Source organism: Anomaloglossus baeobatrachus, chromosome 7, assembly GCF_048569485.1.
Source record: "Anomaloglossus baeobatrachus isolate aAnoBae1 chromosome 7, aAnoBae1.hap1, whole genome shotgun sequence".
NCBI lineage: Eukaryota > Metazoa > Chordata > Amphibia > Anura > Aromobatidae > Anomaloglossus > Anomaloglossus baeobatrachus.
The window spans coordinates 37772047-37795156 of NC_134359.1; the positions used below are offsets into that span (position 1 = coordinate 37772047).

The following is a 23110-nucleotide window of genomic DNA, read 5'->3' on the forward strand; positions in this document are numbered from 1 at the left end:
TTTTTAATTAAGTTTTTTTTTTTTTTTCTATTTTTAATTTATGTTCACATTCCTATATTTGCCAGCCGGTATATATTCATGAGCGTCTCAACAAGACAAATCATATTAATTAACTCAATTCTTTTCATGGGTAATATCTCTCTATTACAGATAAGTCGGAAGGGGGAAAAATATATATATTTTTTTTATTTTTTATTTTTTTTAAAAGATATCTAGAAGCTGATATAAATGCTGCATTAAACTGATGTTTTCTCTGGTTGGTGCTTAAAGGGACGGTATCCTCTGGGTAAAGACGGCTGATTCAGCACAGCAAGTGTAACACGCAGCAGCTTTATTAAGGAAATCTCTTTTTCGTTGGCGATCAACTGATCGCAAGTGATAAACTACTTCTATCTATTCATTTTTCCTGCAGTGACCTCTATAGGCAGAATGCGTTATTACATGCTAACCATTCCACTATATCGCGGTCCCTGCAATACTTTCATGAGTCTAGGCTCAAGCAAAAGTAATCCCTGAATAAATTCTGCAGGCTCTCTTCATGAGTCAACCACTTCAACCCCTTCACTACCTACAGATTTTCCATTTTTAGTTTTTGGAGTTTTTTTACTCTCTTCCAAGAGCCATAACTTTTTTAGTTTTCCGTCAATATAGCCATATGAGGGCTTGTTTTTTTTGCATGACCAGTTGTATTTTTGAATGATGCCATTCATTCTGAACTATATTGTACTGGAAAATCGTGAAAAAAACTCCAAGTCTGGTGAAATTCTAAAAAAAGTCATCTCCACAATGTTTTTTGGGGTTTTTAATTTACCATGTACACTATATGGTAAAACTGACCGGCCAATATAATTCCCCAGGTGGTCAGTATGAGTTCATCTTCCTGTGACCTGGATCCCCACAAGAAGGGTGACCCTACTGACAAATTCCCTTTAGGCAATCCCCTAGACTTTTATGCAGGTATCTTACCAAGGCACTTTCTATGCCTGCTTAGGCAAGACTGCAAATAACCCTAAAACATCACTTTCGTAAGCTGACTATTCAGTGTTATCATAGGGCCATTTGGTCTTGTAGCTGCCATGTAAATGTATTATTATGTTCCAGCTCAGTTAGAAGAAGAATGCAATAGAAAAAAATTGGTTATTGCAAGGATAGATAATAATCAGCACATTGACAGTGTTGTCATAGGAATAGAGGCACAATCTTAGAAAAAATGTGTTCTAAATATCCTAAACAGATTTTAAGAAACAATTATTATTATTATTATTATTATTATTATTATTATTATTATTATTATTAATAATAATAATAATAATGATGATGAAAGTATACTATAATTATAATATAATATTAAAAATAATATTTAATAATTGATAAGTAACTATAATAACATTGATACTAATAATCTAATAATATTATTATTACTATCAATATTATTATTATTATTATTATTATTATTATTATTATTATTATTATTATTATTATTAGTAGTAGTAGTAGTAGTAGTAGTAGTAGTAGTAGTATTAGGATTAGTATTATTATTATTTTATCAATTTAAAGGGAAGCTACTCAAAGATCGAGCAATGGTGAAATACAGATTCTGTAAATATAATATAATATTATAATAATAAAAATAATAATTAATAATATACTAATAAAATATTATTATTATTATTATAGCAATTTAATGGAAAGCTACTCAGAGATGAGGCAATGTTGAATTACTGATTTTATAAATATAATATATTATTAAAAATAATAATTAACAATACACTAATAAAAATTATTATTATCATTATTATTGGGAAGCTACTGAAAGATCGAGCAATGGTAAAATACTGATTCTGTAAATCTAATAATAATACTAAAAATAATATTTAACATTAATAATACTAATAAAAATAGCAATAGTAATAACAACAACAACAACAATAATAATAATTTATCAATTTAAGGAAGGCTACTCAAATATCAAGCAATGGTGAAATTCTGATTTAGATATTATAATAATAGTATAATAATATACAAATAATAATAATAATAATTTATTAGTATTAATATGTTTATTATTATTTTTATAATATTATTATAATATCGAAATCAGAATTTCACCATTGCTTGATATTTGAGTAGCTTTCCTTAAATTGATAAATTATGATTGTTGTTGTTGTTGTTATTATTATTATTATTATTATTATTATTATTATGTTATTAATTTAAAGGAAAGCTACTCAAAGATCAGGCAATGGTGAAATTCTGATTTTGTAATTATAATATAAAAAATAATAATTAACAATAAAAATGATACTAATACATTATATTATTATTATTATTATTAGGCTGGACTCACACGAGCGTATGGCATCCGATGCGAGAGCATCGCATGCGATATGCTAATGACCCCCGGCTCAGGCTCTGCTGCGAGTGTGAGACGAGTGTCATGCGACTGTGGTCTGATCTTGCGATCGGGTCACAGCTGTGAAGCTGAGGCCCATTCACTTAAATGGGTGCGAGGGATACGGCTCTAGCAGAAAATCGCAGCATGCTGTGCAACGTTTCTCGCATCCAGATTCTGGAAAAGCTGACAAACTGCTCGCCCTCATTGACTAATATTGGTCAGAGAGCAAGGCGACATTTTCTCGCCTTGCACTCGTCCGATTTTCTCGTGTGAGCGTACCCTTATTATTATTATTATTATTTATATTATTATGTTATCCATTTAAGGAGAGCTACTCAAAGATAAGGCAATGATGAAATACTGATTCTGTAAAGTAATAATAATAATAATAATAATAATAATAATAATAACAATAATATAATATACTTTGCAGAATCAGTATTTCACCATTGCCTGATCTTTGAGTAACTTTCCTTTAAATTGATAACATAATAATATAAATAATAGTAATAATAATAATAATAATAAGGGTACGCTCACACGAGAAAATCGGACGAGTGCAATGCGAGAAAATAATAATAAGAATAATAAGAATAATAAAATAATAAAAATAATAATATAATATACTTTACAGAACTGTTATTTCAGCATTTCCTAAGTACTTTTATTTTTAATGATGTTTTATAATTGACTCGTTAAATCTAAATATGTTTCCGAAAACTAAAATTAGACTTTTTTTTTTCTTTCCCTTTCAAAAATTTTTAATTGAAACTTGATTTCTTGTTGAAAGCTTGGCACGGCTACAAACAGCCGAAGGAGCTATAAAGATCTGTAGTAATTGCGTGGCGGGGATTAGCTCGCTCTCGTGAATCTACTTCAGTGTTGAGTGTATTTGGCACAATATTAGAAAACACTCTTGAAACGTTCTCAAGGAAGGAGCGATTGTTACTAAACATCGCGGTATTTTTCATTCTTTAGATAACGTTCACTGAAAGCGCCACCGAATCGTACAATCAGCTCCTGTGTGTATAAACTCTTCCACATGCAATACCGGCCGTAACCAGCAGGTGGAGATGCAGAACCCATCCTTGATTTCATTAAAGGCGTATTCCGCTATTTATTTTTTAATTTATTCTATTAATATCCTACAATATTTAAAATTACATGCCTCTGCTCACCTTTATTGAATGGTACAGCCCTTGCTGCCTCCAGATTCATGCGAACCCTTGGGCTACAGAATTCCTCTTCATTTTTTATTCCAATCTTCCAAGATCTATAACTTTCTTATTGTTCAGCCTATAGAGTTATATTAGGGATTTTTTTTCTTTGCAGCACAAGCTGTGGTTTTATATTATCACCACATCAGGGTCCATAAATAAAACTTCCTGATTCTGCCATTTTGATTTTTTTTTCTCATGTTGGCATTCACGATGTGGAATAAAAAAAGTATGATATTTTATTATTTCGGACAGTTACACACAGGGTAAAGCCAAATATGTCCTTTTTTTAGGTTTTTTTTTTCCAGAAACTGTGTAGAAAGCGCTGACTGCTCACAGCTTCTGGTGCCGCCTTCATTACTTTAAACAAACAGCTGAAGGGAGAATATAACTTCATTTTCTCCCTGTAGCTGACATTCCAAATAGATACCTGAACAAGTTTTAAATATTTGCAAGCAAATTAGCTGTCACGGCTGGTGATAGATGCTATACCAGCCATATAAGACAACAGATAGGGAAGAGGACTGAATCCCCTATCGCTAGTGAAGGGGGGGGGAGTGATGACCGCTGTCATCAACCTGCAGCTCTCCCTCACTGCCCTCAACAGCCCTATACAGCTTCCGCACCTGTTGCTCAGCAGGAATACCTCAGCCCTAGGCAACCCCTGATCTGTGTCCTAATTAAGGATGAAGGGTATGAGCTCTTTGTCAACGCTGCTATCACTAAAGGAAGACACATGGGAACAATACAGGGGAAACACAACTGCAATCACCTGGTAGATAATAAAAGACAAACACATATCTGAGCTGCAGCAACTACAGGAGTCTGGAAAAACAGAAGATGACTTCTCCAGAGCTCAGCAAGAAACAAACTATAAACCGCACCCAATTTCCCCCAGGGTGAGGTTTATAAAGGAAGTCAGAGGCTGGCAACCGAGAGGAAAAACTGACAGTTTCCCAGGGTCCTTGAGTATGCTGCTGCAGAAACAGGGAACTGTCAGATAACAACACGTGCTGCCAATCTCTGGGATATTCTAACACTCACTGCCACTAGATTGTCGGCCGGCCGTGACACCGTTGTGACATTAGCACTATAGATTCTTTACTCACCCTCCCCAGGACCAGCACAAAGTCTCCCTCCACTGATGCTCCCGGTGTCTGTTATTGTCTGCAGCGCTAATGCCAAGTCGACAGCGCTACAAAAAACCAATGAGGTAATCAAGTGGCTGAGCTCAGTTATTGGCTGCAGTGCTATTGATGCATTGCTTACAATAATATATACCGGAAGCAGGGGTGGAGACTCAGCACTGGACCCAGGGATGGTGAGCAAAGCATCAAATGTAAAATGTAAATGAGTAAAGCACAGTTTCTTTATTTTTTTAAACAAACTGTAGCAGGCAACAAGGCTTTTGCAAAGCCAGAAAACCCCTTTAAGGATAAGTCATCGATATATCCTTAGAAATAAAACTTTAACTTTTTTAAACTAGGATATCTCTTTAAATCGTCCCAGCTGTGCATGGATATTGCTGTGTGCACATTGCATATAATACAGAGCTCTGTACCCACATCTTATTTACAATGGATTCTTATTATGTCCTGCTGGTAATCCAATATCTTTTTATTAAGCTTCTTGTGGAAATAATTTTGCTTCTTCCTCCTGTTGCTTTGAGCCTCGGTTGTGTCTTGGATGTCACTTGCCTGGCTCAGTCTGGCGGTAGTGATTCTTATATTCATGGCGGCTTTCTCAGAAATGGAAAATCTATAGCAGAAAAGCGAAATCCCTAAATCTAACTAAGGGAAAGGATTGATTGACAGCAGGAAGAAAGTAAAGACATCAGGATCTCAGTTGCTGTAAAACCTTGCAGCGAGCTGAATACTGAAGATAAACATCGCCACCTAGTGGACAAATGCTGCATGTGCAGAAATATACAAATTCCATCCAATTTAGGCCACATTTAATATACTTTATATTACACTTTTATGGCTACAAATTTTGATACTGACTCAAATTTTGGTTTTCAGCTTCAATTTTTATAATGGCAGATTCCATTAACTCTAGATAGTTATGAAAGGTGATCAGATAAATTGCAAAATCATTCCTTCCAATAAAATGTAGTTTCATCACAAAACTTCCATTTCTACTGAGTTTCTGCCTTGCATCTAAATGACTTGCTTACATCTTTTCAGGAATAAGTGTTAACGAGGACAAGGCAGCTGATATGACTTTGCCATGATGATTAATTTATAAGACCAGACTGGTTGCTTTAAAGGGAAACTGTCAGCAGGTGTTTGCCACCTCAACTGAGAGTAGCAAAGAGACCCTAAATCCAATGATGTATCACTTAGTTTAGTTTGTGCAACAGTTCTGAAACAGGGTTTTGAGATTTAGCAATGCAGCAGAGCTGAAAAAGCTAACCCTGCCCACAGCAGGCTCTCTATATACAAAGTCAATAGCCAGTAAGGAGTTGCTAGTCACAGAATGTTTGTATAGCAAGAGAAATCAGGGGTCATAGTAGTCCGAGCCATATATATGACTCATACATAATAAATCACATAAAGTCTCTTTGCTCAAAGTAGAAAATATTTTATTATGAAAATTAATAACAGCAAGAGAAAGAGTATAAAATCTGGTCAATGTAATTCAGGTATATACAGGTAGTCCCTAAGAATAACACTCGGCAAAAAAATAACAGGTATAGGTGAGAAAGGTGTCCTATTGTTAGACCAACATTAATAAATAGTTCGCATGCTGGACCTAATATCCAGAAGTCTTATATATCACTACATGGCAGATTAAGGAAACAGATGGCCATTTGCAGATATAGATCAATAGTCATATGCATCACTTAAGTGTAGTCTAAGTGGGTCTCAATTTGTCATATAACGCTAAGTAGCAAAAACAGACAAGATGACCCAGTTAGATAAATATCCTAAACCACCATGATCCTACACTCATGAATGTAAAATAATCAACAATAATAATCTCCAAAATCAAACTCACCCATAACAAGTTAATTGCCCTGTGTAACGTGCCCCGACACGCACATTTCGTAGTCTTCCTCAGGGGGTCGTAATGCATGAATCCAATGATTTATCACTTAGTTTACTTTGTGCAGTAGTTCTGATACAGGATTTTGAGATTTAGCAATGCAGCAGAGCTGAAAAAGCTAACCCTGCCCACGCTACGCTCTCTATACACAAAGTCAATAGCCAGCAAGGAGTTGCTAGTCACAAAATGTTTGTGCAGGACTGCAAGGCATAAGGCAATGTCGTCCAGCAATTATAAGGTCCTAAAGCTAAAAAAAACATAGGTAAACATCATCACGCAGTGTGCAAAGAGATATATTTATGAAATCTCTGTGTTAAGCCTTACAGAGTATTCATGACTTCAGATTACATTACAAAACTCTGATTGAAAATATTGTCTTTGTCTGTTAACGATGGTTGCCTTAAAGGAAGCAGGATCAGTCTCCATTTCTTTGTAATAAAGGAATTGAACAGGCAAGGACTGTCATACTGTACTAGTGGGAGCACTAAGAAACACTGGAGAAGCTATTTCTAGATGCAGTTAGCAGACTAGCCACTAGAGGGCGCAAGTCAGCAGGCCGAGTCAGTACCAGGATGTCATGTGAAAACCAGGAAAGAAGCAAATCGTGGTTAGGTACTAGCCAGAGGTTGGGAACCAGGAAGTAATGCCAATGTTAGAAGAGAGAAGTGAAGCCGAGGTCAGGTACAACAAAGCAGGGTCAAAGACCAGGAGATCAGAGAAAACAACAGGGACGGGAGAATCACGGGACAGGACCAGGAAGTCAGAGGAGCTGAGAAGACAGACAATACAAGGAGATGCAGGAACAGGTGAGACACAAGATGGGAAAGTCAGGAGGAGCTGGGCAGACAGACGGTATGGGAAGGGGTCAGGTGAGGTCAGTAGCTTGGAGGTAGGATGGATCAGGGAGCACTCATGGGAGCCAGACTCATATGCTGCAGAGCACGAACTTTACTCGTGGTGTTCCAGTAACAGCAGCACAAAGATATAGCGGCCTGACCACTGAGACAAGGCAGATTGGAATAAGCCCCTTCCATGACCTGAAACCCAGGGAAGAGATACATGCAATGGCTCAGCGGTACATGAGCCTGGCACAGATCATGCCAAGGATATTGCTGCTTGTAAGATTGCCCCCAAATCAAGCATGTATTAGCTCATAAAGAACTTCATAGACAGAGGTTCAATTACATTGCTGTGAAGAATGGTTCAGGGCTCTCAAGAAAGTTCAGCATTTCCAAGGAACCTCTTGTAAAGAGGACTCAGCTACTGGATTGGTTCAATAGCAGTGCAGATCTTGCTCTGGAATGGTGGCAGGCAAGGTGTCAAGGCATTTTCATGTACAATGAGGCGAAGGCTTGAGACTGGCCTGTTGTCAAGAATGGAAGTAAATAAGCTTTGTTTCTCGAAGAAAGACATCAAGCAAAGAATGAAATTCTGCAGTAAGTTCAGGAATTGGACTACAGAGTAATCAGGTCTTTTCTGATGAAGCCCACTGTGTGGAAGAATAAATGTCCAGAAAAGAAAAGGTGAGTCCTGGGTCACCCAAGAATAAAACATCCTGAGATTATTAAAGTGTGGGGGCTTTTCATCCATGGAGGGGTCTTACTCCCACGTTTGCCATGAGTAAAGAATGGTATCTAAACATTCTCCAGGAGGAATGTCTCCAATCAATCCAGGAACAATTTGGTGATAATGCTTTGTCCAGTATGATGGAGACCACGCCACAAGGCAAAATTGATAACTAACTGATTCAATAAGTAAAACATTGACATTTTGTGTCCATGGTCAGGAAATTCCTCAGTCCCAGTGAGAACCTGTGATGAATCCTCAAAAAGTGGTTAGACAAACAGAAAAAAAACATCGATATGTATTAGACAAGAATTAGTGGACTTTACACGCAACGGCATCGCTAACGAGATTTCGTTGGGTTAACGGAATTCGTGACGCACATCCGGCCTCGTTAGCGACGTCGTTGCGTGTGACACGTACGAGCGACCGCTAACGATCAAAATTACTCGCCTAATCGTTGATCGTTGACGCGTCGTTCATTTCCCAAATGTCGTTGCTGTTGCAGGACGCAGGTTGTTCGTCGTTCCTGAGGCAGCACACATCACTACGTGTGACACCGCAGGAACGACGAACATCACCGTACCTACGTCCTCCGGCAACAAGGTGGGCGTGACTTCCATGCGGCCGCTCTCCGCCCCTCCGCTTCTATTGGACGCCTGCCGTGTGATGTCGCTGTGACGCCGCACGAACCGCCCCCTTAGAAAAGAGGCTGTTTGCCGGCCACAGCGACGTCGCTAGGAAGGTAAGTATGTGTGACAGGGACTAACGATATTGTGCGCTACAGGCAGCGATTTGCCCGTGACGCACAAACGATGGGGGCGGGTACGATCGGCAGTGACATCGCTAGCAATGTCGCTGCGTGTAAAGTGGACTAAAGGGTCATTAGTCAGGATTTGGCACAGAAACTGATATCCAACTGTCAGGGCGAAGGGAAGAAATCTAGAAAACAAGGGTCATTGCTGTAAATATTGAGACTTTGCATGAATTTAATCAATGTATTTATCAATAAAAGTTTTAAAACTCATGAAATGTTTTATAATTGTACTTTAGTAACTTAGTAAACATAGACATCTTACTAAGAATGTTGTTACACACAGAGTTTTTGCTACTTTTTCTTCACTCTCAGCAGCAAAAACGCTGCATTCAAAACACCCATTTTGCAGCATTTTTGTTGCATTTTGCACTTTTTTTTTAGTGCTGTTTCATGTATGAGATGTCTACAGTATAGGTTTAAAAAAAGTAGTTTCATTCACTAAAATGCTTCCTAAAGACATCAAAACAACTCACTTTTTGCAACATTTTTTCTTTTTTTTTTTTCAATTGCTTTCTATAGGTGAAAAAACGCTGCAAACACTAATGAACGAATTGACATGGTACAGATTTAAAAAATGTAGCAGTTCTCAATTTCTGAAAATAGCTTTTAATTTGAAATTAAAAATGCAGCAAAAAGTTCAGCAAAAAATCAGTACACCGACCCAGCAAGTTTGCGAAAACCAAAATGTGTGCCAGTCTCCAAACTTTTGGCCACAGATGTAATTGAGTTACATAGTTTAGTTACGACTTAGGTCCATTAAGTCCAACCTTTCTCCACCACTTTATTATGAAGACTGTAATTTTTTTGGAGGGTGGGGGGGGGGCCCGATTTGTTGTAACTTTGGTGACAGAAGGGAAGTTGGTAAGTATGTAAAAAATAATTATTAACAATAATATTGACCTGTTTTTAATTCACATGAATAGAAATGTGAAATTTTGATTGTTCATATAGAGAGAAGAGACAAGCAGCTGGGATGCTCGTCACTCTGTGGCGTTAGTGTGATATATGTCACTAGGTGGCGTTAGATACTACTTGCGTGTAGTGTGAACGGAGAGGTAGTTAGACAAGCCGGGATCAGAAGCCAGGAGGACACGACAGGTCACAGGGAGCAGGCAGAGACGAGGTCAAGATACTGGCCGAGGATCAGGATTCCAGTAGAATATGGATAGGATACAGAGAGCAGGAGGAGACGTAGTCAGGAGAAGGTCCGAGGTCTGAAGCCAGTAGGACACGACAGGAAACAGGGAGCAGACAAGACAAAATCAAGATACAGGCCGAGGACCAAGATGCCAGGAGAGTATGCATAGGATACAGGGAGCAGGAGGAGACGTGGTCAGGTGAAGGTCCAAGGTCTGAAGCCAGGAGGTAAAGACAAAGTCAGGGGGGCGGGCAGAGCAGAGTCAACTACAGTCCAGTGTTGAGAAGCCAAGATCAGATAAGTGTACAGTCATGGCCAAAAGTTTTGAGAATGCTACAAATATTAACTTTTACAAAGTCTACTGCTTAAGTTTTTCTAATGGCAATTTGCATATACTCCAGAATGTAATAAAGAGTGATCAGCTTAACAGCAATTACTTGCAAAGTCAATATTGGCTAAGAAAATTAACTTTAACCCCAAAACACATTTCAACATCATTGCATTCCTGCCTTAAAAGGAGCAGCTAACATTGTTTTAGTGATTGTTCCATTAACACAGGTGTGGGTGTTGATGATGACAGGGCTGGCGATCAATCAGTCATGATTAAGTAAGAATGACACCACTGGACACTTTAAAAGGAGGCTGGTGCTTGGTATCATTGTTTCTCTTCAGTTTACCATGGTTATCTATAAAGAAACACGTGCAGCCATCATTGCTCTGCACAAAAATGGCCTAACAGGGAAGAGTATCGCAGCTACAAAGATTGCACCTCAGTCAACAATCTATCGCATCATCTAGAACTTCAAGGAGAGAGGTTCCATTGTTGCCAAAAAGGCTCTAGGGCGCCCAAGAAGGACCAGCAAATGCCAGGACCGTATCTTAAAACTGTTTCAGCTGCGGGATCGGACTACCAGCAGTGCCGAGCTAGCTCAGCAATGGCAGCAGGCTGGTATGAGTGCTTCTGCATGCACTGTGAGGCGGAGACTGCTTGAGCAAGGCCTGGTTTCAAGGAGGGCAGCAAAGAAGCCACTTCTCTCCAGAAAAAACATCAGGGACCGACTGATATTCTGCAAAAGGTACAGGGAGTGGACTGCTGAGGACTGGGGTAAAGTCATTTTCTCAGATGAATCCCCTTTTCGATTGTTTGGGACATCTGGAAAACAGCTTATTAGGAGAAGAAGAGGTGAGCACTACCACCAGTCTTGTCTCATGCCAACTGTTAAGCATCCGGAAACGATTCATGTGTGGGGTTGCTTCTCAGCCAAGGGAATCGGCTCACTCACAGTCTTGCCTAAAAACACAGCCATAAATAAAGAATGGTACCAGAATGTCCTCCAAGAGCAACTTCTTCCAACTGTCCAAGAGCAGTTTGGCGCCCAACAATGCCTTTTCCAGCATGATGGAGCACCTTGCCATAAAGAAAAGGTGATCACTAAATGGCTCATGGAAAAAAACATAGAGATTTTGGGTCCATGGCCTGGAAACTCCCCAGATCTTAATCCCATTGAGAACTTGTGGGCAATCATCAAGAGACGGGTGGACAAACAAAAACCAACAAATTCTGGCAAAATGCAAGCATTGCTTATGCAAGAATGGACAGCTATCAGTCAGGATTTGATCCAGACGTTGATTGAGAGCATGCCAGGGAGAATTGCAGAGGTCCTGAAGAAGAAGGGTCAACACTGCAAATATTGACTTGCTGCATTAACTCATCCTAACTGTCAATATAACCTTTTGGTCTCATAATATGATTGCAATTATATTTCTGTATGTGATGTAAACATCAGACAAACACAATTAAAAACCAGAGGGCAACAGATCATGTGAAAATATCATTTTGGTGTCATTCTCAAAACTTTTGGCCATGACTGTACACAAATGGGAGCCAGGAGCACTTACTGCAGAACCAGGAAACAAGACTGGTGATGTTCCGGAGAGCATGCTCCCTAATGAAGCAGAGCAATCACCATGAGGCGCAACAGAGTAATCTCCTCCCAGCACCAGAGTAGGACCCAGAGCTGGGAAAACAATCCGTCCACAGGAGCTCAAGACAAACAACAGAGCATCTAAACCTACAAAATGCTCTGCGCGACAGAACAGGCAAGTATCGGCTCTGCAGGAGAGCATGACAGAATATATCACAGAGAACAAGATGCTTCACAAATTGGAACCATGATAGCAGCATTGCATAGGCACTGATTAACTCTTCCGGCAAGGCAGAAGGCTTGTGTTGGAAGTTTCTTCTCCTGAGTCACTCAGTGACTGACTGTCACATCTTTCCTCCTTTTTTTTAAAAAAAGGGGTTCATCAGTGAACACAAAAACATTTGTAACCCATCTCATACAGATCTTTAGACACTAGAGCTTTCCATTTGTTCCAGACCCGGTTCATGTCCTTTACTGACTTCACAAACAGATGCCTTTGCCCACAGAATAGAATCTACTGCGCATGCATTGAGAATGCTTTGCGCATGCGCAACATTCTGATAGCTGTAGAAATATTGGATAGACATTATTTTTAACTTCCAAAGGATGAATATTAGTTTTTCTTCACCCAAGAGGTTTTCCAGCAGCGGATCTGTATATGTACGAAACAGCGTCAAACTATCCCATTCTATAAATTACTCTAAATGAAAAAGACGTTTAGGCGTCCCCCTGTAGGTTAGCGCCTGTATAATATTCAGGAACTCCTCTATGACCGCTTATATTCTTATACATTTTAGATTTGTAGATGCATCAAAATCTGGTGGTAAAATCTTCATGGCTACACGCGTTTCACGACCAGATGATATGTGCGATTATTCCATATTAGATGCAGTAATCAGTGGTTCTGTTTAGAAATGAAGAATCTGAATAGTAACTTGCATATTTACAGAAAAAAAGTATCCGGCATTGATTAGTGCTCCGCCATCACGTCTTGTACTGGTTTCACCACCCGCTGAGTCCCAATTATGTATGTAGTGCGCTGCCGGCGAGCGGGTTTCGTTACTAAGGGTTTCTACTTTGGGGCATGTGGGACTGAAAGTAATTTTCGTTCAATGTTAGTTGTGAATGGTTTAATAAAAATCTACATATTGGTGAGAAAATTAAAATTTAATTAACTGACAGAAATGCCTGAATGGGAGGCAGAATTAATTTTCTCCAGTTTGCATCTACAGCGTTAAAAATAAATCATCATCAGGGGGTTACTCTGCTCTTGGTTAACCATATGGGGGTCAGTTCTTAACTACTGATGTACCATGATTTTAGGTCTGAGATTCTGTGTTAATTAATTACATACCATATTTTCCGGATTATAAGATACACTGTTTTCCCCAAAAAACTGGGGGTAAAATGGGGGTGCGTCTTATAATCCAGATATGGCTTACCGGGGCGGCGGTGGTGGAGCAAGGTCACATGAGGCAGGGTCATCGATACTGAGGGCTCGGAGGAGGAGGTGTCACTGTAGTGGAGCGGCTCAGGAGGGTCAAAGGATGGAGGGTGAGCAATGCGGCAAGTGCCATTGATGTGACAGTGGGCTGAGGGCTCCATTGAATCGCCCACGGTTGATGCGATCGACTTCAAGAAAATGGCTGCAGAGGTAGCATGTGCGCAGACTGACACAATGGACTTCAAGAAAATGGCCACGGAGTCCTATCTGCGCATAAGCCGCCTCTGCAGCCATTTTCTTGTATTTTATCTCAACCGCGAGTGATTCAATGGAGCCTGCAGTCTGCCGGTAGATAAATGGCGCCTGCTGCCGCGATACACCCGAGCCCGCAGTATTGTCGACTCTCTATCCACTGACCCTCCTGAGCCGCAACATCCCCTCCTCCGAGCTCACAGCATCGCCGACCCTGCCTCCTGAGCTGCTCCCCCCGGTGAGATATTATAAGACGCACTAGGATTGTAAGACGGACCCTCATTTTAACACTAAAAGCTATTTTTTCCTATTTTCCTCCTCTAAATTTGGCGTGCGTCTTATAATCCAGTGCGTCTTATAAACCGGAAAATACAGTATTTTAATTGTGTTCTGAGCTTAGCTATTTTCATACAGAAGTTCAAATCCTCTCCATGGCCATAGAGTTAAATGATGAAATGTAAAGAGTAAGTTCCTAAGCTTCCTCCAGTGGTGGCTATAGATAGTTATAATTTTGTTACTTAAAGGGGACCTGTCACCTGGTCAAAAGTAGCCAGTTTTCGTATCATATTTTATTTCTGTTGCTCATATGAGTATTCTCCTTTTTCTTTTTCAAAATCCGACTTATGATTCCAGAGATAGGAACCTTTCTATGTAGTGATTAGTTTTATGGTCTATACAAAGGGAGTGTGGCTTACAGGATAATGTATAAACATGTGACTTCAGGGGGTCTGTGAGCCACGCCTCCCTTAGCAAAACCATAAAGGTAGCACTCAATAAAAAGCCCATACCTCTGGAACCATATGGCAGATTTTAAAAAAGAAAAAAGCTGAGAACTAAGGAGAGCAATGGAAGTAAGATTAAGTTAAAAACCAGCCTATTTTGATCTGGTTACATATTCTCTTTAAAGTGGTTTTCCCAAAATCTGAAGTTATTCATTATCCATAGGAATAGCAAGGAATAACTTGCTGATTGCTGGGGGTCTGGCTGCTCTGCCAAGTGTACCGCCCCGGGCTCGGCTGCAACCGAGCCTCTCGGATCCGGGCTCGCTGGTGGGTGGCTCGAGCGTCTCCGGACCCGGGGGCCCTGTGGTCACTTTGATCTGAAAGGGGCTGGCGGTTTAGGGGACATAGGTGTACGGCCGAAGCTGTGGTTAAGTTCGTGACGCCACCCACGGGATGTGGTGAAGGTAGGCACCACCGCTGCAGTTACGGGGGCACCCAGGGGAGATGTTTTGCAGCAAGTTGTTAACCCCTCCATGGGCAGGGATGGTGGCCCCAGGGCCCGTTGGGGTAGTGGTAGGGCGGTGCAGGGAGGTGCGCGGCCGGAGGGCACTGTTGTACTCACAGTTAGTAATGTACATGAGTGTCTGGTAAACCAAGTTGATGGTGGTCGGTGCCCGCAGCCGGCTGCGTCTGGTCCCCCACCCGGTTGGTGGTCTTTGCCTTTCTCCTGCACTGTGGTGTGTGTTTGTGGGCTACCTGCGCTTCAGCATCGGAAGTCCGCTCCCCGGCCTTGTGGATGTCGGGAGAGCACGTTTGCCCGCAGATGCTGGCCCGTGGGATCTCTCTGCCTGTGCAGTGGCTTTCTATCCCCCTCGGTGGGCTGTTGTCTTCTATGAGGCACTTTGGGTGGGAAAGGACCTATAGTCCAGACCGCAATCAGTTAATTAACTCAGTCTAGTCTTTTCTGGACCTCGTTTCAGGGTCTGAGTACCCCCCTTTGTGCTCCGGTTTCCGAGTCGGTTCCTCGGGTCGGTTCCGGCGGCCCACTACCCTGTCCCGGTCCACCACATTCCACCGAGCCATCTTCCCGACTCCTGCAGGCTGAGGCTACCGTAAGCCTCCTAGCCAAAGGTGCCTGGGCTCCAACCCTGGCACCTGTCAGACTGCTGCAGACATGGGCACAGGCCTGCTTCCACTCTCCTTCACTCCTCTCAAATCCACTTTCAAACTCAACTGTGTTTCCTGCCTCAGGCTCTCTGAACTCATCGGTGGGCGGGGCCAACCACCTGGCTCCGCCCCCTGGTGTGCCCATCAAGCCCTAAGGGAGGTGACTAGGTTTTAATGGTTGGCTGCTGACACCTTTTTAGGGGACAGGTGTTGTGCGGGGCACTAACTGTGACTACCTGGGTAGTCCAGGGTGTCACACAAGCAATCCAGAGAACAAAGTTCTGGGACCCAGAGTACATGAATCTAAAGAACCCCACCGTCAATGGAGAGGAGGTGCAAATGCTCCCCCTCTGGTTCATTAATTAATTATGGGACTTTAGGAAAAAGTCAAGCTGTCTACTCAGTCTTCTCCGGTAGTCCCATAGACTGTTCTCTAGATTCTACAGCCTTGTTCTCTCAATTGCTGGAGAACCCCCATCATGGCCAGACCCTCAGCAATCAGCAACTATTAAATAGATGATAATTGCAATTTTTTGAAAATTTGTTGGTATCTGATCACTGGGATCCCACCATTCTCAAGAACAGTGGTGTGCACCCTGTGTGAATCCAGTGGGAATGCACATGCTAAATACTCCATTCACTACCCATTGGCGTAATCATGTATGAGTTCTACTGTTCCTATAAACCTATAGAAACAAATAGCGTAGTGATGGCCATGCTTGCACACCACTGCTTTAAGCACATGAAGCTTACAGTACCCCTGGTCTTCCTGACCTCATGGATCTCCAGAATCATCCATGTATCACCTATCTAAGGAATAGGTGAACAATGTTAGATATTCAATGGATAGGTGAAAAATGTTGTTTGCGGGATAACGCCTTTAAAAGGATTTCCAATAGTCGCATTCAATATGTATTTCAATAGTAAAATAATATCACCCATACTCACCTTTGGTGTCTGCTCCATTCCAGAGTTGTAGGCACTGACTCTCCCAGGGATCAGGTGACGCTCATATGTCACGTAATCCCTGAGACTAATCAACGCTGGCGTCACTCTCCCCTCTATATGATGTAATTGACATCTGGATGAAGTGAGACAGCAGCCTCAGGTCTCACTTCTTTGTTCAATGTATCCAGAAATGGAGAGAGTGAAGGCACCACTGATTGGCTTCAGGCTGATTGATTATGTCATGCAATCCCCAGGAGAGCCAGTGCGAACACCGTTCGACTAATGCCAGCACCGGTGATGAGTATAAATGTTATTATTTTATTGTGGGTAAACAATAGGGATTGAGAAGGGATTGTCCAAGTAATTAACAAACCCTTTTAGGCCGCTTTCACACTGCGTTCTTCTCTCCAATCAGTGTTCCCGTTAGGGCTTCTTTCCAAACGGGCTTTAGACGTATGCGCCGATGGGGCCACTGAAAATGGTGTAACCATGTGCTCTGTAATGCACCATTTTTGGGGGTATACGCTAATTTGAGGTGACACCAAGGTGCAATCTACTATGTCTGGGTTTTAGGGGGTATATGCTAATTGGAGGTGGACACCAAGACGCAGTTTACCATATCTGGATGTCCGCCTCCAGTAAGTGTATACTCCTGAAAATGGGGCGTGACACGGCACACGGTAACTCCGTCTGCACCATTATAGTCAGTGCCCCCCACGGGCGCATACATCCGAAACCCGTTTTGCAGGAAATTCAGATGGAAGCCCCGCCGGCACCACTCAACGAGGAGAGGAACGCAGTGTGAAATGGGCCTTACTTTATATCTATGGAGGAGATTTAAAGCTTTGTATCAAAATTTCAACCCCTAATTCCAGGGCTTTCTTCCAAAGCAAAGTGCAGTTCACCCCCATTTGTGCATGAAAACGCGTTGGAGATCCCAATGACGTCTCAGACTGGAGTAGTTGAGGATCGAAACTTGCAGGGGTGGACACATACACAATGAACCAGCTTTGGGAGTGGAATTGGACGCCTTCAATTGGCGCTGCACAGGTCATACCAAGGAAATGCCCGCCCTTGGATTTGGAAGTGTTGTCATTGGGACTACCAGATGGCAGCAGCAACATCACAACGGATGTTGGATCTTCCATATCAGATATCTAAAGCCTCATGTGATTTAAGAAATATTTTCATTTATTAAAACCCCTTCAAAACGGCTTTTATGTCGACCTTACGGAAATTCTCAACTCATGTAGAAATGAATTGAGTTCCTGCAGATTTCGCGGCTCGATACGCCGTCTTCTGTCTCTTTGCCGTTACATTTCTTTGCCACGTCTTGGTAACCAAGCAGCGAGAGAGCAGAAAACATAAGCTTGTTAATAGAAATTGACTCGTTTTCATCCTACTTCTGTCTTCTAAGAGATAAATAGAAGGATCTAAAAGAATGCAACATCAAAAAAAGATTAACGAGAACAAAGACATATGGATTAGAAAGGCAAACACAAATCCATGGACAATGCAATTAGAGAGAGCGCCCATCATGTCTGCCGTTTACAGCTCTCTTGTATCAGTGGGTTTCATTAAAATTGCATTCGCCATCGCTAAAACATCAAACCGTTCCATGTATAATGAAGTGTTTGTTTAGGTTGGTGTATAGTTGTAGACAACATATTTAAAGTTTCATTAGGGATTATTGAGCACAATGAATGAGGCAGACGAATGCGGAGGAAACAGCTTTAATATTCACAGACTATGATAATATGTAACACAATTACCGTATGAAATTCTGAGCACAGAACATTCCTGTAACTACTACATAACACAGCCAGACTACAGGGGGCTCCAGACCGCAGGGGGCTCCAGACTGCAGAGGGCTCCAGACTGCAGAGGGCTCCAGACTACAGGGGGCTCCAGACTGCAGGGGGCTCCAGACCGCAGAGGGCTCCAGACTACAGGGGGCTCCAGACTGCAGAGGGCTCCAGACTGCAGAGGGCTCCAGACTACAGGGGGCTCCAGACTGCAGAGGGCTCCAGACTGCAGAGGGCTCCAGACTACAGGGGGCTCCAGACTGCAGGGGGCTCCAGACTACAGGGGGCTCCAGACTGCAGGGGGCTCCAGACCACAGGGGGCTCCAGACCGCAGGGGGCTCCAGACCGCAGAGGGCTTCTGACTACAGTGGGCTCCAGACTGCAGAGGGCTCCAGACTACAGGGGGCTCCAGACTGCAGAGGGCTTCTGACTACAGTGGGCTCCAGACTGCAGGGGGCTCCAGACTACAGGGGGCTCCAGACTGCAGGGGGCTCCAGACTGCAGGGGGCTCCAAACTGCAGGGGACTCCAGACTTCAGGGGGCTCCAGACTGCAGGGGACTCCAGACTGCAGGGAGCTCCAGACCGCAGGGGGCTCCAGACTACACATCCAGACTGTAGTTATAGGTGGCTCCAGACTGCAGAGGGCTCCAGACTACAGGGGGCTCCAAACTACAGGGTGCTCCAGACTGCAGGGGGCTCCAGACTGCAGGGGGCTTCAAACTGCAGGGGACTCCAGACTGCAGGGGGCTCCAGACTGCAGGGGACTTCAGACTGCAGGGAGCTCCAGACCGCAGGGGGCTCCAGACTACACATCCAGACTGTAGGGGATTTGAGACTGCAGGGGGCTCCAGGCTACATGGGCTCCAGACTATAAATCTAGACTGCATGGGGCTCCAGCCTGCAGGGGACTCCATACTACAGGGGGCTCCAGTATACAGGGTGCTCCACACTACATATGCAGACTGCTTTTATACAGGGCTTCAGACCACATATCCAGACTGCTGTTATTGGGGGCTCCAGTTTATACATCCAGACTGCTGTTATAGGGGTTCTCCAGTCTGTACATCCAGACTGCTGTTATAGGGGGTCTCCAGACTAACAGTTATACAGTTAAACATTATCATTAACTAACACATTACTACAACTGCCGATCCTCGTGGTAACTGGAATTGCTGCCGTGTTGGTTGTCATCCAGGCTTCTCTGAATTCTTCTACTTCCGTTGCCAATTGAGATAATCACTTTATTTGGGAAAACACTAAGATTCTAAACTCCTTCTTCCAATGTTCCAGGTGTTGTCAAGGTTGATTATGGGGATGTAACAGAGAGGAAATCCCTTCGAGAACAACTGAAATGTAAACCCTTTTCTTGGTACCTAGAGACGATCTATCCGGACTCCCAGATTCCGCGACGTTACTTTTCTCTTGGTGAGGTATGGTTTATTTTCTTTGTCCTATTTCATCTCATTAACCTGTCATGCTGTAGTTAATGTGCAGCCTGTTAGTTTACTTTGCTCTCTATAGGTTGCTTTGCACTTGACAGATTTTGACAGAAATATTAATATTTCACAATTGGGAAATGAACTTAGAACATAATGTTGTTATTCCTTGGACACCTGTGGCTATAAATTACCCATTTATGTAGGCGTGTAAACAAAAGCTGAAATTTGAATTAAACTTGTAGATTTTGAGTCATTGCGATATAGTCATGTAAAGTAAGCTCTATAAAGTGTACTCAAGTGCATACATAAAGGGGTTTTCCAATTGGGACATAATCATTTGCCCTAGTAGGAAATTTGCACATATCATAAAGGAATATGGAGGGTTAATCACTCCTATTAGGCCTTCTTCACGCGTCAATGTTTCCAGTACGGGTGGTGTCTGATCCATGTCTGATTTTTAGCATCAGCACATCTGAAAAGGGTCAATGGAAGTCTATGGGACTGTAAAAAACACATACAGCAGACGGATGATAAATAGATAGATGTTCCCCAGCACCATCCTGAGGCGATTAAATAGACTGATACTGACTGATTGAAACAGTAGAAGAGACCTAACGTGGCTCCCCATTGTGTTACAGTGGGTGCTAGGTGGCAGGAAGCCGTGATATCATTGCAAAACTTGACGTCCCATGTTGGGCGCCAAGTGCCAGAAGTTGCCTCTGTTCTTCAGGAGTAACAGTCAAAGCAGCGAGCTGATTAGAGCTCCTCTGCTCTTGTTCCTGGCGGTCCATATTTCTTCAATTGTATTCGCATCTTTTATGGATGAAAATACAATGGAATGCAGGGAGGAAACGATGGTTGGGGGCTGCCGAAGAGAGTGGTGTTAAAAGACTCTGAAATATTCCATGGGAGAAGAAAATGCGGCACATGCAGGGAGAAGCAGGGAGCATAAGGACTACAGCTGTTTTGTGTTCAAACAAATAACACTTCTCCTGTAGAGGAGGGACCTCTACAAGTGTTACCTGTTTGAACACGAAACAGCTGTAGTCCTTATGCTCCCTGCTTCTCCCTGCATGTTCGCTGTTTTAAGAATTGTGAATAAAGAAGATAAAGTTTTTTAAAGGAAGGTGATGTGCCGCTTTTTCTTCTCCCAAGGAATATTGTGCTTTTTTACTTGAAAGCAGAGCACCACCGGATTCCGATCTAAGCGTGTGTGGAGAGTCCACAGATACCAAGCTGAGTCTTGCATGTAGTGGTGGTTTACCTCTTGTTCAAGTGCAAATGAAAAGACTCAGTGACACTGCTCACCTGTGTGCCTGCAATCCCGGGCGACTGCAGGCACAGCAATATTCTTTTGCAAATTGCGCTCCATCCCTGGGGAGACAAGAGATAGCACACTAAGTGGGTGCCTACACATGCTTACCCATCACCCAACCCTAGATGAGCGTTCATATAGGTGGATAGATAGATGGATAGACAGAGATAGATAGCTAGATAGATAGAGGGATAGATAGAGGGATAGATAGAGGGATAGATAGAGGGATAGATAAATAGATAGATAGATATACAGAGATAGATAGATATAGGGATAGATAGAGGGATAGATATAGGGATAGATATAGGGATAGATAGAGGGATAGATAGAAGGATAGATGGATAGATAGATAGATAGATAGATAGATAGATAGATAGATAGAGGGATAGGTAGAGGGATAGATGGATAGATAGATGGATGAATAGATGGATGGATGTCAGAGAGACAAGATGTAGCACACTAGGTGGGTGCCTACCCCTGCTTACCTAACCCTTGATGAGAGTTCAGAGAGATGGATAGATAGATAGATAGATGACAAAACTAGGTAGTCACAGGTAGGCCCCTGCATAACACCTTCCCTCATTAGGAAACACACAACCAACCTAGAAACCCTAGTCACCCCCCCTTAGGGACAGATAGACACACCAGTGGGCGTGACCAGGCATTTGGGACACGCCCACCCAGGGGTCTAGACAGCCCGGGGCGGGAAAACAGGCAGATTTGCTTTGAGTTCAGTTTGGAGAGGAGTGTGGGCAGGGGCTAGGGGTAGCTCCAGCAGGGAAGTTCAAGTTGAACGGTACCAGGGTAGGGGCCCTTGTGCCACTGACTAAGAGGCAGACGATGGTCTCCGTCAGCAGGAGACGGGAAGACGGCTCGGTGGAACCGAGGTGGACTGGAACAGGGTTGTAGCAAGCCGGTACCGAAACGGGGAACCGACCCGGAAACCGTAGCACAAAGGGGTGTACTCGGACTCTGAAGCCAGGACCAGAACCAACTGGAGCTGGTTAATTAAACGATTTAGGCCAGGACTAGAGGTCCTCTCCCACCCAAAGTCCCTCATAGAAGACAACAGCCCACCGATTAGGGATAAGAGGTCACCATCGGGGCCCATAGATCCCATGGGCCAGCGTCTGCGGGCACCGCTCCTTAGGCTACATCCAGCCGGGAGAGGACTCCTGAGTTTCACACTAGGAAAGTCCATCTTACACAGCAGTGCAGGAAAAGGAAGAGACCACCAGCCGGGTGGGGGACAAGAACACAACCGGCAGCGGCACTGGCCACCATCACCTTGGTTTACCAGAGACTTGTGTGTTTTACTAACTGTGAGTATACCAGCATCCCCTGCACGCAGCAACTGGGTCCAGGGGCCACCATCCCTGCCCACGGAGGGGTTAACAACTTGCTGCACAACATCTCCCCCGGGTGCCCCGTAACAGCAGTGGTGGTGTCCCACCTCACCACACATCGTGGGTGGCGTCACAAACTTAATACGGCCCAGCCCGTACATATACGTCCCCCCATTTATTCGGCGTGTCCGTGAGACCCCCGGGTCCAGAGAGCCTCGAGCCACCAGCCCCGAAGGCCCGTATCCGAGCAGCGCCAGCTGCTGGCACGGGGGCGGCACAGATAGAAAGAGAGATGGATAGATGGATGTCAAGGAAACAAGAGGTAGCACACTAGGTGGGTGCCCACCCATGCTCACCTGTCACCCAACCCTAGATATGATTTCGTAGTGATGGATAGAGAGATGGATGGATGGATGGATAGATAGATGATAAAGAGGTAGATGGATGGATAGATAAGCGGAAAGTTAGATACATAGATAGATAGAAGGATAGTGATTGATTAGAGAAGTAAATAGGACCTAATTCTAATATCTGTGTATTATTAGTAATTTTTGGTGCAGTTGCTTTT

General features: G+C 42.9%; 1 protein-coding gene across 5 annotated transcripts in view; it reads left to right on the plus strand.

Moving 5' to 3' along the window:
- GALNT13 (polypeptide N-acetylgalactosaminyltransferase 13) overlaps positions 1–23110 on the plus strand; it is a 455667-nt gene that overhangs the window by 270990 nt on the left and 161567 nt on the right. For all 5 annotated transcript variants that reach the window (XM_075317226.1, XM_075317227.1, XM_075317230.1 and 2 more), the window contains exon 8: positions 19733–19872. In XM_075317226.1, coding sequence (XP_075173341.1) covers positions 19733–19872 — 140 coding nt within the window. The remainder of the gene's footprint in view (positions 1–19732; positions 19873–23110) is intronic.